This window comes from Xenopus laevis, chromosome 1L (assembly GCF_017654675.1).
Source record: "Xenopus laevis strain J_2021 chromosome 1L, Xenopus_laevis_v10.1, whole genome shotgun sequence".
Taxonomy (NCBI): domain Eukaryota; kingdom Metazoa; phylum Chordata; class Amphibia; order Anura; family Pipidae; genus Xenopus; species Xenopus laevis.
Genome location: NC_054371.1, coordinates 122,650,035 through 122,669,734, shown reverse-complemented (window position 1 = coordinate 122,669,734; position 19,700 = coordinate 122,650,035). Strand labels below are relative to the sequence as shown.

Sequence of the window (19,700 nt, the reverse complement as noted above, 5' to 3'; positions counted from 1 at the left end):
AAGTAATAATTGAAAATCCCTGTAAGATATGTGATATAGAATAGTTTAGGAAATGTGGGGACACATAATAATGAGTGAGGGCTACAAAGCAGGACTGAAGTAACCACATATGGCTCCAAACACATTGTTCACATTCCTAGTCTATATCATACTAAAATATCATTATAAGTTTTCTTTTAAAGGAAAACTAAACCCTAAATGTAAATATACCTAGAAATTCTGTATTTTATATGCTGATTTTACTGTACCAAACTAAAGGTTTAAAATCGCAATAGCAGTAATGATCCAGACCTTCAAAGTTATCACAGGAGCTCACCATCTTGGAATTAGTTAGGAGTGCCATTGACATGCTAATGCTCAGTATGCTCAGGGCTGCTGTTGAGAAGCTAAGCTTGGTGGTCAGGCATGTGCCCTCTCTGTCGCCTACCCTATGTCCGGTCCACTTTCTCCTCCACTGTATGTTCGGTTTCCACGTCTATTTGCACTTCCGTTCGTCGACTTGCGCATGCTCTCACGAGCAGCAGTTCTTGCATGCGCGAGCAGCAGTCTGTGCATGCACAAGCAAGCTCCAGTTTGCCAAGCTTGAGCTCTGATCAGCCAGGTTGCCAAGGCGCCTGGCCAGCCTGGCCCGGCTTTGCTGGGGGCACCTGGGAAACTGACAACATGTTTAGCACAAGCCTGGACTGGCAATCTGTGGGTTCTGGCAAATGCCTCAGGGGCTGCTGTAAGATGCCAAAGACAGTCACTATTTAGTGGGCTGGTGGGGGACTGTTTAGGCCTCTGTGTGCATTAATGCCAGGGCTGATTTGAATCCCAGTCCAGACCCGTTAAGCACCATGTCAGATTTCAAATTTAAATTTAAATAATCTGTTTGCTCTTTTGAAAATGGATTTCAGTGTAGGATTCTGTTAGAGAAGAATTACTAACCGATTTTGAAAAAAAAAGTCTGCTTTGTAAAGCTTTAGTTCTCCTTTAAAGGACAGTGTTTATGTCAGGCTTCAATAGTCCTTTGTTGGAAGTGTGGATGCAGTAAATCAACTTTAATCAGTCTGCCGGCAGAATCAAGACAGTAAATGTCTGATGTGTTGCTATGGGTTACTGCTGTGGGTCAAATCTACCTGTTGTTAGCAAAAGAGCTCATTTGTTTTTACTGCAGAAGCAAAAATACAGTTGATTATTGCATCTTCTTACCAAGGTGCCAGTCATGGAATTTGTTTTTTTTTAGATAGACTGCGATTTTAGCTAAGCTCCTGTGTACTGTTATAGAGAAGATGTTTATTACACTAATTTATTTACTAACCTTGTACATATTTGTATTTGTTAATTTTGTTCCCTTGGCTGCCCTAGATGTTATTGCAGATGCCCTGTTAAGCAGCAATATCAGTATTTATTATCATTTTATTATTAACATTTATTTATATAGCGCCAGCGTATTTCGCAGCGCTGTAAAGTAAATGTGTTTATACAACTAAATCACATTAATTACATACATAGAACATTGAGTTACATACATCAGATCACAACCAATACGGGTACAACTCTTGGCTTCTGAAAACTATAGTCTTTTTCTTTTGAGTAAAAAACTTATACATGCATTTTCTTAATGCACATTAAGTACATTTGTACTGATTAAACACTTGTACTGATTAAACACTTTGAAAGGTTCAGCACACTTCTCTCTGCTTAAGACAAAACTTTATATTTATTGTACCTTTGCTAATTTTTTTCTTTTCCAAACTGAGTACTTTCCATCCCTACGGCTGCATTTTTTTATGTTTTAAATGCCTGCTCAAAATACAGTAAGTATTTTGAGCAGGCATTTAAAACATAAAAAAATGCAGCCGTAGGGATGGAAAGTACTCAGTTTGGAAAAGAAAAAAATTAGCAAAGGTACAATAAATATAAAGTTTTGTCTTAAGCAGAGAGAAGTGTGCTGAACCTTTCATCAAAAAGTATATAGAAGTTATAAATTCACAAATTATTTATAAATGAATGTATAATTAGAAGGATATGATAAAAAAACAGTGTAGCCCACCCTTGAGTGTGCTTTCACTGTGTTTTATGTGTGTGTGACCAGGCTAAAACTGCTTGACTTGCCCAGGGCCCCAGTGTACCTGTGCAACTCCCGGCAACTCCTGGTACCTGGTGTAATTCAGTGCAGCAGGAGATTCAGTCAGACAAGTTTCCTTGCAGTAAACTTTAACTTGTTTATTTCACAGGATAGTGTTAGACAGCAATAATCCCTCCAGGGGAATACAAGGTTCTGCAGGTGAGCTAATATATATGACAGATAATTTCATCAGAGCAGCAGCAATAACAGACTCAAAACATAATTAACACTCTCACTAGGCAATATCCTGATGAACACTAAGACTTGGGTTTCTCAGCCGGGGGTCTTGTATCTTGGAACCTTATTTGGTCCTCACCTCAACCACTGTAGTCCCTACTCTAGTGGTTTACACACCACGGGGTCTTAACCCCACTACTTCTCCTTGTTGGAGCCACATTTGCTCACTAACTACCCTGTGCTGACTCTCACTCCTAGAGTGACTATTAACATTCTCACTATCACTAAATAAATCTATCTGTCTTTTCCACCAGCAAACCTGGACCTGTAATACCTCCCAGTGAGGCAAGGTCCCAGGACATACCTTGAGCACATGGGGCTAAACCCCTTTATACTTTAAACTACTTCCACCTAGTGGACAACCCTTTGAACTATAGATAAAGACCCAGGAAAAGGGACATATCTGTATGAGTTAACTAAAGGAGCCTTAGGTGTCCTATTACCAAGGGGGAACTGCCTGAGTAAACAACACCCAAATCTCAGGGTCCCCACAACAGTCAAAATAGAAATTTGTAAAAAAATATGTTGAAAAGGAGACAATTTTGCTAAGATATCATTTTTGTAAAGAAAAGATTACTTTGACCAAATATAACCATTGTCTTGCATTTTCTCCTCTCTTTTGCTTAACACCTTTTGACCATTTCATGTCCACTTTCCATCCCAATGTATTCTATGATCCTCTTTTTTCCTGTACTGCTATAGCATCCTTTATCCAAAAACTCATTATCCAGAAAGCTCTGAATTACAGGAAGGCCATCTCCCACAGACTCCATTTTAATTACATAATTCAAATTTTACAAAATGATTTCCCTTTTCTCTGTTATAATAAAACAGTGCATTGTACTTCATCCCTAAAATAAGATATAATCAATCCTTATAGGAGGCAAACAATCCTATTGGATTCAGTTAATGTTTAATTGATTTTTTAGTAAACTTATGGTATGGTGATCCAAATTGAGGAAAGACCCCTTATTCAGAAAACCACAGGTACTGAGCATTGTGGATAACACGTCACCATCTTTTCTCACCATCTTTGCCCTTTACACTTCTTGTCTATTGAGTTTCCATCTGTTCTCCTCTTTTCCTTCCCTTGGCTCTGCTTTTATCCTTCTCTACTCACTTATTTTATACTCAATCCACTTTTACCCACTTCCCTACTATCTCTCTCTTCCCTTCTGCTTTTTTATTGTGTACAAACATTATCTACCCTTTCTCTTCTCTTATGCTGTAGGTATTTTAAAACCTGCATTGAATGCACACAAATTCAGCATGTGACATATGAAAGACAATATGGAACATAACAGCTCTAAAACCTAGATCTAAACGCAAGTGGGTACAATCAGGCAGAATAAAATGACATTCATTAGTTCATCCTTTTAGGTGCATTCAGATCTGTCTCAATCATGTGTCAAACACATGATGTTTCAAATAGCTTTGCCAACTTAAATGTTTTTTATGTTATTAAATTAGATGATGATGTCAAGAGGGTGGTGGATGGAATCGATTCAGAGGCAGGGGTTGAGCAAATCAGGGTTCCCAGCAGGGGCGGAGGATGTAATAAAAGATTTTTGTCCATGTTTCAGAACTCTTGAAACCCTGAGAGACAATATTGAACTAGACAGTCCTATAAAAAATGTCTTGTGTAAAACAGGACAGGTGTCAGCTCTAATGTCAAACTTGCCACTTGCTTTTGTGTGTTGCAACTTCCTGTATCCTCTGGGGAATATACTCAATATATAATGTATAATTAGATGAGGTGTGGTCCAGGTAGGGATGCACCAAATATATAATTTCTGGATTTGGCCATATACCAAATCCTCTAAAAAATGTTTGGCCAAATACTATAACAAATTAAAACTTTAATTTTCATATTTACTAAGTAAAGTTAAAAACGTGTATCACTTTCATTTGTCCAGAACTTACATGACTGTAAAGGTTCTGACTTGGCTCAGCTGAATACTAACACTAACATGCAACTAGATTAATCTTCTGCCTGCTACTGCTGTTGAGCCTCGGATCCTGTTTTGGGAGTTATTACTCTTACACTAAATTAACCAAGTGGTTTGGTTTTTCCCATACTCAGTACATGGTACTGTTCCAGGTAAGGGATTTAAGGCAAACAGGATAGAGGCAAACAGAGACTTTTAATTTAATGTAAGAGAAGCAAATATTTTATTGGAACTACACCCCTTTCAATAATGTGCCTGAGGGGTCCTATGTCTAATATTGACTGCACATTGTAAATATATATAATATGCTTTTACCAAGGACATTGTTCTCTGATATTCGGACAACCGTAAAATAAATCTTGGCCACATAATTGGAATCCCCAGACAAGTGTAATGTAAGGTACTAGAAGGGTAAAATGTAGAGCCTTAAGCAGTGGCGTAACTTGATGTTATTGGGCTCCACAGTAAATTAATTTTAGGGCCCGCCTAAATATCCAGAGGTTTTCAGTTTTACCAATATATATTGAAATGGCACGGCTCATGGGATCCCCTATACCTCCTGGGCCCCCCTGCAGATGCAGGGTCTGCATCTTCTGTATTTATGCCCCTGGCCTTAAGATCTAACTTTATGGATTTTTTTTCTCTCCTTGTTTTGTATAAGTAATATATGCTAGTGCGTACTATGGCATTTTTTAGCAAATCCCACCGGCTATATAGGACTTTTGAGGATCTCAGATGCAGACAATGCCAGATTTATTCCCTGTGTATCTTTTTTTCTGTATCTTGGGGATATAAGAGCAGACAATAAAAATAATAAGCAATTCTTGCTGAAGGTCTCCTAGGGCAGCTACATAATTGGATGAAATCTTGTTAACGTGTGTGGGCAGTAATGAGATTAAAAGCTTGTTCTACAGACAGTGTGACACTTAGTCAGATATATGGCTAGCCATTCATCTCTCTCTCTCTCTCTCTCTCTCTCTCTCTCTCTCTCTCTCTCTCTCACTCCCTCTCACTCCCTCTCTCTCTCTCTCTCTCTCTCTCTCTCTCTCTCTCTCTCTCTCTGGTAAGGTAGACAATAAGAATGTAATTGCATGCTGGGAAACTCTAAATGATCTTCATTAAAACTTACCTGTATATAATTTTTCAATGGGTTTTTATCTTCTTTTTGTTTGTCATATCCATTCACAAGCAGGGTTTATTTGGTTGATAAAAACATTTAAAAATATAGTATTGTTTTATTTCTCAATGTTACCACTGGGTGGTGCTAGGTGATTGGGAAAAGTTTTAAACATCTACAGCAAGACAGTACAGTTAATATATATATATAGAATCAAATATAATTTTGTGGTATTCCATGGAAATCAAACTATTTGAATCAAATGTAAACACTTTCCCAAGATCCTTGCTATTTTGCATACAAAGGAGGTAGACATTCAGTCTTTGTTTGTAGTCTTTAATTGTCCATTATTTATTCCGCGCTGACATGTTATGGAGAACAGAGTAGAGAGATGGTTCACAATTACAGTATCAATTCCTATCACATTCAGACACAACAGCAGTTTCTTCAGGAGATTATTAATCTGCATTTTTTTTTGATGTGAGAAAGGAAACTGGTCAAAATCAGACTCCCCAGACCCCAGTGTTGCAAGCCAGCAGCTTCATATTTGTCTTGTTTTACTGTAAATGTGCAACAACAATATACCTTTTTAAAATTAACAAAGGATTTTAACAAACTGCTAATTCTGTTCAATGTCTCTTTTAGGGATAGCCAGTTCCCACTTATAGACATTTTTACATATTAACCCTGGCTCTATTTTTACAGATATTGTATATGATCACAAACATAGTCAGTTCCATGCTCTTAAAGCTGAACTCCACTTTCTTATTCTGTTGCAAAAGCTGTTATCCCTACTTCCATACAGTTTAGGATATTCAACATCAATTTCTTCTTTGTGGAGCCTGGGAACCATTTCACTAATGTGAAGAAGTGACATTGTATCAACAGACAATGACAGCGGCCTTCCATTCCAGAAAAACCTCTTGTTTGCTAAATAAATTGGACAGTGGGCATACCATTCCCAGCTGTGGTTTTAAGGAGACTTTGAACTTCAGGGATGCTGGCTTAGTTCAGGTTCTCACAAGAAGGTGACAATCTCTTTTGGGGGTAAGGAGGATATAGAGCAGAAGAGAGAAGCAGTAATATGGGGTGGAATTTGCTTTCTCATTATTAGTACATAAGCTTAGTATAAAAAAGTATCACAAAACAGTTAAGACCATACTTACATTAATGGTTGTAGCACACAAAAAACTGGTAGGTGCTCACTGCAGGGATATCACTCATAGGTGAAAAAAGTCTGTCATTTTAAGACATGCAATTAAATCCATTTGCCTCCTTCTCCCCTGTGGATAGAACAGAAACCCCAAGTACATACTAAAAAACCTTGGGCAGCACCTAACAAGTATTTACAAATGTTAACAAATCCCCACCAAATTCACCTACCATGGGAAGAGCATGGCACACACACAGACAGAGAAGGCAGAGTATGGTACACACAGGCAGAGTAGGACAGGCAGAGTATCGCACACACAGGCAGAGTAGGACAGGCAGAGTATGGCACACACAGGCAGAGTAGGGCAGGCAGAGTATGGCACACAGAGGCAGAATAGGACAGGTAGAGTATGGCAAACACAGACAGAATAGGACAGGCAGAATATGGCACACACAGGCAGAGTATCGCCCACACAGGCAGAGTAGGACAGGCAGAATATGACACACACACAGGCAGAGTAGGACATGCAGAGTATGGCACACACAGGCAGAATAGGACAGGCAGAGTATGGCACACACAGACAGAATAGGACAGATAGAGTATGGGACACACAGACAGAATAGGACAGGCAGAGTATGGCACACACAGAGTAGGACAGGCAGAGTATGGCACACACAGGCAGAGTAGGACAGGCAGAGTATGGCACACACAGGCAGAGTAGGACAGGCAGAGTATGGCACACACAGGCAGAGTAGGACAGGCAGAGTATGGCAGGGCTTTACAGCCTGAATCTTAGGCGTTAATCTAAGTTCTCAGAATTTTACAGAATATCTTCCGTTTGAATCTTGCAAAATATCTACCTTTTGAATTTTACACCGGCGAGGGCTGGATTCAGCCCGTGGGCCACCAGTTGGACAGCATTGAGGTACAGTATGAGATGTGTTATGAGTAAAAGTGTACTAAATAGATCTTCCAGAGCATCACCAAAAACTGTGGTTGGTCATATAGGTTAGGATGAGTACTCATTGTAATGAGAATGCATCCACTCTTCTCTATCTCTAACAGGACAAAAGCTGTTCTTTATGTGCAGTTACAGTAAACCTTAATTATACCAATAAATCATAATTGTAATTACACCATCAAATCCTATTTTTGGCGACATATGATGCAAGAAGAATGGGAAAAAGTAATTTTGCGAGATATGAAAGCTTAATCAAATACTACACTGGATATTTCCTTTGTTTGCCAGTAAGAACCATGGGAATATACCAGTATTGTTAATTTTCAGAAAATATGTAAAAACCTTCCTTTGATGATGGCTTCTTTTGGGTGTTTTGGTTTCATATTTGTAGTAAGCAGAAATACCCCAAACTGCTTGTGTACTATAGCTTTAATAGAATGTTACAGGTTCAAACCTGTGACGGATCTAGTTACTTACATTCCAGATCATAGTAAAAGAACCTTTCTGTTGAAGTTAGCGGAAAGGCGGCTGCACCTTTAGAAACGGAAAAGGGCTCTTCATTGCAAAAAAATAACAACATTCTCCGCCAGGGGAACTTTTGTTGCCAGATTCTTTTAAAGCCAGAATGAAGTTGTTATAATTAATAAGATTGTATCTGTATGTAGTGAGAGCTAATTTTGTCACACGGGACTGGAGGAGACAATTCTTTTGTAGACTGGAGTTCAGATATAAACATTCTTACAGCTCAGTTTGACTGACACAGTACAATCCTATCAATTATAGGAATGTGTCAGTATTGAGCCTTAACTCAAAAAGCATATGTATCTATCTGGTCAGATTAGGACATCTCTTTTAGATAGAGACAACATGTTGATCCAAGGATAATTTACAGTCAAGTAGGTATTTTTTCCATTCTTTGCTTAAAATTGTTAACAGCAAATGGTGAATTTTTCTATCCTTGCTCTGGATTGAATTCTAAAATGGTTTGAAATGGATACTGTTTGTCTCTCCCTGGCTTTCAGTACTACATACCTAAATTATTTTTCAGACTTTAGAAGATGTTCTGATTAGTAAAAGCTAAATGGTTGCCCTGTCTGTAGTTTAGTAGTGATCACCAGCTGCCTTAGATACCCTGGTATAACATGTTTTCTGAGTCTGCATGGTATTTGCTGTTATGTTGCTGTTTTTCCCGTTTCTGTAAAAAACTAATAATATATTTTAAACAGATATTCAGGACTTTATTTTCCTTCTAAAAACATTCAGGCACAGTATGTGACAAAGTTATCTAAGATTTGTGCAGTGAAGTGTCCCCTTACGGAGAATACATTAGCATAGTGTTGTCCAACTTCTGTGATACCGAGGGATGGAATTGTTCTGGCCTACATGGTAGAGGGCCTATAATGGAAGCCCACTCAACTTTTTAAACCACACCCATGTTGTAAGAAGTTGTAGTACACAAAAAAACTCCATCAGTCATATGTTTATGTCACATTAGGGCATACCTTAAATCCTTATTATTCCCCCTTCACTATGGATAGCACAGCAACCCCCAGCTTATAATTAAACAACTTAGGGACCCCCTTACAACTATTTCTAAATGCTAACAAACCCCCACCAGGGTCAACTCCCACATGCACAGGATGGCACACACAGGCAGCATAGGGCAGACTAAATATGGCACACTCAGGCAGAGTATGGTATACACAGGCAGAGTAGGACAGGCATAGTATGACACACAAGCAGCATAGGGCAGGCAGAGTATGGCTCACACAGGCAGAGTATGGCACACACAGGCAGCATAGGGCAGACTAAATATGGCACACTCAGGCAGAGTATGGTATACACAGGCAGAGTAGGTCAGGCAGAGTATGGCACACACAAGCAGCATAGGGCAGGCAGAGTATGGTGCACACAAGGAGCATAGGGCAGGTAGCGTATGGCACACACAGGCAGCATAGGGCAGGCAGAGTATGGCTCACACAGGCAGAGTATGGCACACACACAGGCAGTGCACCTGGGACTGGGAGAGTCTAGAAAGCAGGCAAGGTGATTGTGTGCATCTGGATGCATGCAGAATCAGGCATACATGTACCCAAGTGTTGTAGGCACACGTATAACCAACCAAGCATAGAGAGCATGCATGCTTGGATCTGCACATATCCAGGCCCATGTGAGTGGGAGTAGCCTAGAAGGGGGGCCCTGTGAAAAGTGTAGCCTAGGGGCCCAACATATTATGAATCCACACACACAGGCAGAGTAGGGCATACACAGGTAGGACAGAGCAGGGCAGGCACAGGCAGAGCAAGGCAGAGACACATGGTCAGATTCTGGGACATCAGTCACCAGGCGACAAATCTCCTCTTCTTCAGGGTGACTAATCTCCCGAACTGCCTTCCCAACAGCTAGAATAAAAATTGCCAGTGTGATGGCACTTTCCTCGTGAGGCAACTTTGGACGACTTCGGAAAATGAAGCGCTCCGAGTGCCACCCGCCAGCGATTTTCATTCTAGCCGGCAGGAATGCAGGGGAAGGCAGTTGGGGGGGGATTATTCCCCCTCAAGAAGAGGAGATTTGTTGCTGGGTGACTAAACTCCCCGAATCTGACCTTGTGTCTCTGCCCGAAAATGAACAGTCCATACTGTGCTACGTACAGTGACACAATGCCAGTGCTGTTTCTACAGTCTGTCTGAAGTGAACAATGCAGAGCCTTACAGTCTGAATATGAGGTGAGAACAAGTCAGGTTCTAGAGGTGTGAACAATACAGAGTTTTACAGGTGTGCACAATACAGGGGTTTACAGCCTGAATATGAGGGGTGAGCAACACAGGGGCCAGTTATTCCCAGTTCTGATACCTTTTAAAGCTTACACAAAGGTAAGCAATCACAGCACTTTAATGGAGAACCACACAAGGTGGAGCTGTGGGTACCAGTTAGACAGCACTGTATTAGCAGATTATTAGATGAATTAAACAGAAAATGTCACATTCTGGGTTAAACTGCAGCCTCAAGTGGAAGGTTATTTGTTTTTGTGACATTAGTTCTGAAATGTGTGTTTGCTGCCCCTGTGGTCATTTGCCTAATTCTTCCTGCTAGTGCATGTGCAAAGTGCAGCAAACGTACCTCTCATTTATACTCACCATATACTGGTTTCTGAATAATAACAGTGAGAAGAAAAGTGAGATTCCATGTCACCACATTCCTACAATTATAAAGTGGAAAACTTCTATCCTCCCAGATTCCTTCAGTTAAATCTTGGCAATAACGTACACTATGTGTGTGTATTTTTTTTATTAACCAGACATTTTTTCTGGAATTGCCTTATTGTATTAGGGGTTTCTTAGCAAATTAACCCAAAAGCAATGGAAAAAGGATTATACAAGGATTTTTTGTTCTCTGAATAAAGCTTTAACTATTAAATTACATTATTATTACATAAACAGTAGCTTAGTAAGTTAGGTTGACAAAATACACGTCCATGATTTTTAACCCATCCACAATCTGATCCAGAGATAGACAAACAAAACCGCCATCTGACCACCTGCTAATTTTAGCCTAACTAAAGGAAGCATTTCTTCCTGATCCCAATTGAGCAAGTGCAGTAACGTAACTATAGAGGAAGCAGAACCCATGGGGGTGGGGGTTTGGCAAACCATGGGGTCAGCTTCCTCTATTGTATTCAAATCCCCCTCCCTGCCACTCTTCTTCTTTTAATTGACACTCTTGTACCAGTGTTAGCATGCGGAGGGGGGTGGGGGTCGCGGACAGTTGCAGCTTTGTGGGCAGGAGCAGCAATGCGCCCCGGGGTGCTCTTGTTACACTCCTGAGCAAGTGGATTACTTTGTGGTTCAGGCTAGGCAATTTCATAATTTACTGTAGAAAAGTAACCCTTTCTATATTGACAGTGATTTCCTTTACTATAGTCCCCCTTGTCGTACTACTGTCAGCTGCAATGTCCCATATAAGAAAAGGTTGTTGGACAAGCTTTTAAATTGAACTTGTAAATGTATGTATATATAATACACAAAAGCCATGAATATCTTGTAAATTATATCCGGTGAGTTCTGATGTCATTTCTGTCACATGACTCACTGAAAATTGTGTATTATAATAAATAAAGTACCCCCAGTTGTAAAACATGAGGATATTAGAAGTTACCTCGTAGTTCCGTGACCTGTATAAAAACATGAAACTCATGAAACTCCTCGGTAACTTATAATATCCTTGTATTTTAGGGGGTACTTTATTCACTATATATTGACCTGTTCTCAAAGGTGTCTCTTTTCTTAGAAGAATAACCTCTTTTTATCAAGTCACTGAAAATAGCTCATGAATCCCTTTAGTTAGTTTAGTGAGCCATCTTTGTCTCTTTTCTATACATTTGCAACATTTTACCATTTTGTTAGCTTTGGCAGATGCAGACACTGAGTGCTGTAAACTACTATTATTCAAAAAAACGTTCCCAATACTGATTTGCCCGAAGGGCATCCTTTCAAACTATAGTTACAGTATGTTGAGATTTGTATGTAAGTATATTTTTATTTATATAGTGCTACTTTTGTACACGGCACTGTACAGCAGTACAGTAATGGGGGCCATTACAGTAATACATACTAATAAATATAAAGTTCTATAGTAATTGCAAATAAATACAAAGTACAGTTACAATAAACATTTGTGTCAAAGTAACAAGAACACAGAGATCCCTGCCCTATAGAGCTGAGATTTGACTCTTCTAGAATTCAACTAGATGTTTCCTGTTGTCATTCTCAGTTCTCCTCCATTACATCCATGTACAGGTATGGGATCCATTATCCAGAAACCTGTTATCCAGAAAGTTCTAAATTACAGAAAGCCATCTCCCATAGACTCTATTTTAATAAAATAATTTACATTTCCTTTTTCTCTGTAATAATAGAATAGTACCTGATACCAATTAAGATATACTGGAGTAAAAACACTCCAATTGAATTTAATGTTTCAATGATTTTTTATTAGCCTTAAGGTATAGACATCCAAATTATGGAAAGACCTTTTTTGCTTGCAAAAAAATGCAGGTCTTGAGCATTTTACTATTATTCACATTGCAAATTTGCATTGCAAATCCATGTCTGATTGTAGAATTAAGTTATGCGTATGGTTTGCTTTATGAATATCATTCTCTTACCTAACTTCTTTGTAAACGTCCTACCTCATCTCTGAAAGAAATTAAAAAAAACTATAGAGACTAAAGATTTACTGGGCATTTCCTTTTTTCTAGTAAACAGGAAGCTGAAGCACTGGAAGCTGATTTGCTAGATGATTATCGATTTGGGAAGCAGCAACTACTGGAGATCCTTGGACACAGCTGTGCAATGGCAGTCACAAAGGTAAGACGTGGCCCTTATAATGTCTTCATTATTGATCACATTATGTTATATGAAGTCTTTTATGGCTCTAGTTTTCTTTCTGAATATTAACTTAACATGGCCAGGCCCAGATTTGTGGGAAGGCCACAAAGACCGGGCTTAGGGCAGCATTATATTAGAGACGGCATCTGCATTGGTTCCAAACCACTGGGGATATGCAGGATCTTTGATAGTTTTTGAATTTCTCACGTGCAATCCCCAGTGCTATGGAAGCAACACAGCTAGCTTTGGTTTTCTGTGCTACTGCATGATAAGCAATGCAGGTATAATACTGTGTCGACCTTTTTTATGTGCAAAAAATTAATGGATGTTCCTGTTTTCAGTTCCACATATGAATCTAGGTGGAGTGAGCATGTGACCTGTGAAGAATCTGTCTGGAAAATTCATGGTTATGAATATGTCCAGCATAAGCAGCTGCACATCTGTTATGTCTTTTCTTTTGACTAGAAACATAGTTATTGTCAGTCTGATATCAGCTCAGAAACATGTACATAAATAGATGCAGCAATAGGTAGATGTATAGAAGCAAAACTTTATAGATAGACATGAGCAGATTCCACAGTCAGTGCCTTGCCTGATCTCTTACAGAGTGATCATTTCCATGCACGAAAACCAGGTGCTTGGGCTGGCTGTCATGGAAAGGCATGATGCAATGAATACTGCAGAAACTTAATGCTTTAATCATGAGACTTGCTCCAATTGCCAGACTTCAGTTGTTATAATCACAGTGCTAATCTCCAGTACTTGGTGTGGGAAGTGAAAAGTCAGAATCCTTATGTAATACTAAAACTAATACTCAATGTGAGTCTTCAGCCTACCATTTTTTGGCAGACCCTTAAATGTCTCAGGTTTACACGACTTTCTTTGTCTTGTACATGTAAATTCCGATACCTGTACAACTGTTTAATAATAACATGCTCTGTCTCTTTAATCACTCCCCAGAACTAAAGCTAAACAGTGTAACCTGCCAGATACTGTCAAATATCAGCAACAGCTCCAGCAATATTATTCTTGTGTTTTTTTTTTAAAGTGATTTACACTGCATGCACATATTAAACTGAAATATACAATAAATAAACACAACCATGCTGGACTGTAGGGCTATGGAATCCATAGAGATAAAATATAAGCTATATACAACAAAATGGTTTTAGGAAATAACAATAATGCCCCTTAGAGTCTATAATCTGCCCCTTAGAGTCTATGGGACAAATTTACTAAAGGAAAAATTTTACAGCGAATACGAATGTAAGAGTTACTTTCTTCCTAGTTAAACTTAACATACTGACACTTAAGTCAATTGAAATATGGCAGTGTCACATTCGGCACCCTAACTCCAGAACCAATGCTAGGCTCCCTGGTCTCGGCTCTTGCTTCTGCCTTTAACAGGTGCTTTTCACCTCGGGAGAAGCTCTCAGCTAATTGGATGCCACCAGGTCTTACTAAGAGAGGAGCAAAGATAAAGGTTCTGGATGAGCAAAGGGTCACAATCGTTTCACCAAGGATAATGGATGGAAGAAACACAACTTGGAAGACAGACCAGACAATGCAGCGTGGATGGGCAGGCTGGGCCAGCACAAGCAGAGTTAAGAATAGTCAAACAGGACAGAATCAGGATTGCAGAGGGTAGAATAGTCAGACAGGCCGGAATCAGGTTTGGAGAGCGTAAAATAGTCAGACAGCCCAGAATCAGAACCGGAGAACGTAGAATAATCAGACAGGTAAGGATCAGCTGGGAGAGGTCAGAATAAACAGACAGGCAAGGGTCATCATACAGAGTTCAGAATAGTCAGGCAAGGCAAGGGTCAATAGCCAGAAGATCAATAGGATTCACTTAGAAATTGCACCAGGAACAAACTAAATTGAACCTAACAACGGGCAATGAGTTTTCATTCAAAGCACCTTTAAATACTTTGAATTTCATGCCATTGCGCGATGACTTCATCACGCCGGCGAATAAACCTGGAAGCGCACAGGTGTGAGCGCCATAGGAGAAACGGAGCTGGATGGGACAGTAGGAATGCAGTGGGCATCCCACGCTGAAGGCACGGCGGGCGCCCCCACCTGCATTAGGGTAAGCCACTAGACCACCAGGGTAACTATTCGTCACAGGCAGGTACATAAAGGTCATATATATGTTATTATTAGTAATTGTTGGTGAAATTGCTGCAAGTGGCCACTTAAAAATGAAACAAAAGAGCTGCTCTATTGTCCTAGACATGAGTCTACCCTAAAACAAAAAACATATATTTAACAGTTACAACTTTTAAACATAATCCCATATTAAAATGTGTAAAAACACCAGCGGATTGTCATTTTTTTATGACTTTTGGAATACAAGACATAATAATGTTGAGGACGTAGCGTCATCTTATCAATTCACCTGGTATAACCTGGCAAAATGGACTCTGTTGAAATGGGTAACAGTTTAGAAAGTTTGCACTTTGATAAATTTGCAGAGTAACAATTGTTCGCCTGAGCGAAAAATCTCCTGGCGAAATGCGCAAAACTTCTCTAGCGCTGAGCTTTTTCTCTAGCAAATTGTTTGCTTCACCTTTTAGTAAATTAGTGATGTCCCTGCGAATTGTTATTTTGCTGAATTTTTCCTAAAAAAGCCCACTCGTCCTTTAGTAAATCTGCCCCTATGTTTTCAGTGTGCATGTTGCAGGATCACACCAATGACCTGGAGGTGGGCATCGTATGTACTGGCTCTATTTTTGTTGATGACACTAAATTGTGCAAAACTACAAATTCCATGCAGGATGCTGTTGCTTTGCAGAAAAAAAAATGTCTAAACTGGAGACCTTGAGAAAATTAGGTTTTAATGTGGATAAGTGCAAGCTATGGTAGCAATAATATAAATGTGAATTATAAACTAAGTGGTAGTGTGTTAGGGGTATCCTTGAGAAGGCTGGGGAATTTTGTGGATAAAAGACTGTGTAACTCTAGGCAGAGTCACTCAGTAGCTACAAGAGTTACAAGAGTGTCTTGCATAAAAAGTGCATTAACTCAAGGGATGAAAACATCATTTTACCTCTTTATAGGTCCCTGGTAAAGCCTCACCCTGAGTATTTAGTTCAGTTTTGGGCTTAAGAAGTATATTAAAAGGGTGGTTCACTGTTAGTATGTTATAGAATGGCTAATTCTAAGCAACCTTTCAAACTGACCCTCATGTTTTATATATATACAGTATATATATATATATATATATATATATATATATATATATATATATATATATATACATATATATAGTTTTTGAATTATTTGCCTTCTTCTTCTGATTCTCTCCAGCTTTCAAATGGGGGTCTAAAAAGTAAATGCTCTGTAAGACTACACATGTAAAGGGGTAACAGTTGCCATTGGCACTGGGTGTTCTCCATCTCTCCCCTTGGTTTTCTTTCTGCTGGAGGTAAGGGAGATGCTATGGTGAGACTGGGATAGTAGAAAAAAACGAAAAGACACATAAGCAAAATAGCCAAGCAGAAAGGATGAGAGATAACTACAAGTGTTTGTTAGAACATCCATTGCATACAATTGTTCTTTGACTAAGAGAATGAGAAAAATATAAATTTCTGTGCAATCTTTGCCACAGTAGCAGAAGAGCGTTACTGTTAAAATTAAAACACAATCTCAAAGAGATATAATTTGTCACATAATTCCTGTCTAAAGCAACTCCAAAAAGAGGGGTTATGAGCACCAAATGAATAAGCTGAAATGAACTGAAGAATGCATGTATTTACTGACATTCACTCCCTCAATATCAACACAAGCAGAGAAGTTGTGGAACTATTACTCTGCTGACAGCTTGGCTTATTAAGGATTTGAAGACGGAGACTTAACTGAAGCAATTGGAGTATCTATTGAAATGTTACAGTGCTGATTTGGTTATTGTTGAATAAACCTCTTCATTTTGGAATTGACCTTAATTTTCCATGGCAGTATTTGTTTGATTCCATTGCTCAGGAAGTACATTAAGTAGCTGTGTTTCTTCTAACATAAAATAACATCATTCAAAGAGTCTTGTCTGGACTGAATTACTAATACCAATACATCTTTGGCACACTACATTATTTTTATTGTTACTTTTTATTACCTTATCTTTTTTTTTTCTATGCAGGCCCTCTCCTATTCATATTCCAGTCTCTCATTCAAATCAGTACATAGTCGCTATTGTAATTTGGACCCTAGCAACACATAAGGTTACATATGTGGACATACAATATTTATACTTGTTGCATAAAATCACTGACGTGATAACAGAGGATCAGCCCTTGGGTCCACGGGTCAGCTGGGTCTGCTTCCTTTGTTTAGAGGCCTGCAGAAGGGGGGCCCATAATATATGAAATTTCAGGGGTTATGCCACTGGATAAAATAAAATAGATATTTGTCTTACAAACCAATTCAGATTTAGATACCCTTTGTGAAAATTAAAAGTGAATGGGTATGCTTTCTCACTTAACAATGTATGGAAATGAACCGTATTCAAATCCAAACATAGTACTTGTACATCAATATAACTGTTCAAAGCAATTGATGATAGATCCATCTGCCTCCAGTAATCTATGATTCTGAGATAAATGCTGCATTATGGGGAAAAAATATGTTAATATGAGTCCAATTGTTTTGCACACATTGCACTGCGTTTGTAAATAAGTCTTTATGTATTGTTTGATAGCTCTTCTATAGCTCTTCTAGCAGATGAAAATAAGGGTCATACAATAGGATGCAATACCTTGATATTTTCTGTAGCATTTTTTAGCTGCAAAAGAACATCACCAGCAGCAGCTCTGGTACATTCTGTAAATCAAATATTCATGGTTTAAATGGAATTTCTGGAAGAAGCACCTTCCAGAAATGACAGACCCTTCCTTTTTATCAATTGAAAAAAAAACGGTATAATATTTCTTTCTTTCTTTCTTTCTTTAAAAATGTGTAAAATTTAAAAAAGGAAAGTACTTTTACTGCTCTAATTTACTGCTGGGATTACTGGGACTAAAAGTTCCTATTTTTATGTTGACATTGCCAGTTAAGCAAAACATCAATGAAAATGTAACCGACTGTAGGATAATAAAAAATACATCCTAATTCTAAATAAGGAACTGATAAACAGAAGCATATTGTACAAGTTGTGTCTTGAAATGTATTACTGCTGTAAAAAGGGTGCTCTTTAATCCTCAGAAGCTATAAGTAATGGATGCATTCATGGAAGGCCTCCATAAGATCCTAAGTGCTGTGGAGTATGAACATTTAGAAATAATAATATCCTATCTTACCCTAATGTATTCTCAGCTTGCTGGCATTCCAATGGATATTCCATTACCATAATTTTGACCTCTAAGTACGCATTTGGCTTTATTAAATTTAAGATGTTTCTTTCTAAATAAAAACATAAGGGGTCTGGGATAGGCACCAGAGCCACTATTTTGGTATTGGGGCAAATCCAAATCTTTCATTAGGGATTTAGCTGAATCCCAAACCAGATCCAAACACTAATCTGAATATGCAAATTAGGACGAGGAAGGGATTAAATGAACCATGCATGTAGTGTTAAAAAAACCCACTAGTTATGTAATTTTAAGTGTTCATATTCAATTTGGCTATATCTGGAACCTGCTGAAGAAGGCCAAATCCTGGTGCATCTCTAGTTTGGGATCATGGAACTGATCCCATGCAACGAAAACACAGTCATTAGGATAAATTTGAATTGGCTTGCAGGAAAGGCCTTAGTAGTCAGAAGAAGATTGGGGCAAGTCATAAAGGACTACTAGGCATTAGGCACAAAAAGAAGCAGCAGGCAGATGCCACTATCCCATACCAAACATATTCTGGGCCTGACTTCCACGGTAGCAAAGAAATGGAGAATTAAAATTCCCCTGTGGGATTTATAAACAGATTCATCGAAGTCCCAATTATGCCCCAAAAGCTGTGAAAGCTATTATGGGATTCTGGAAGTTGTAGCTTAACAGTAGCTGGAGATTTTGTAATGGGACCCCACAGAGATATTTTTTTAAACCTGACTATTGCCACTACAAAGGACAGGACTGTTTTAGGCACACATTTTACTTAGTTTTGTGGTTGAGTGTAACCTTGTAACAGACTAAGCATAAAGACAGACTAATAGCTCTTTCCAGACTGTACTTTTGACCTAGCTGAAAAAAGTCGTAAATAAGTCTTCTATTGGCCTGAAAGGAAAATAGCTGAGAACACCAGTACCTGTACCTTTCAGCCTGAAAATTCTTGGCACAGTTTCATTTTAATGGATGATAGAATTAAAGGTTTTGGGTGCTTTTCAGTTGGAATACACTAGCTGATAAATGGACAAGTGTCCTGTGCACAGGTTCAGATTTCAAGATGCCTGTGCCCCTAGGCCCCCCACTGCTCTCACACAGCCCCCTCTCATTACACATGACTCCCCCTGTGCTCGCATCCCCCCCAACCTCCCCCCCTGGTGCTCACAATCCTCACACCAACCTGCTTCCCCCGCCAGCTCTGCTACTTTGTTATCTCTTGATGCTGCCAGAAGGCCGCATGCCACCCCCCCAATTTTGGCTGCCCTAGGCCCGGGCCTTCATGGACTGCCCACAAATCCAGGGCTGCTAGAGACCATCAAATAAATACCAAAATAATCTGTCAAACCATTACCAAAAAGACCCACCATGGACTAAATTAGGGGCCTGAGCAGCATTCCTCCCACCTCAATAAATAATGCAGGCAAATACTATTGTGAAAAGGACTCAAGGGCAGAAGGTACAAATGAACAAATTA

At 39.1% G+C, this 19,700-nt stretch overlaps 1 protein-coding gene across 1 annotated transcript in view; it reads left to right on the top strand.

Annotated features, from left to right (window-relative positions):
* yjefn3.L (YjeF N-terminal domain containing 3 L homeolog) overlaps nt 1–19,700 on the top strand; it is a 54,977-nt gene that overhangs the window by 17,408 nt on the left and 17,869 nt on the right. The window contains exon 2 of the mRNA XM_018223751.2: nt 12,785–12,893. Within this exon, the coding sequence (XP_018079240.1) occupies nt 12,785–12,893 (109 nt within the window). The remainder of the gene's footprint in view (nt 1–12,784; nt 12,894–19,700) is intronic.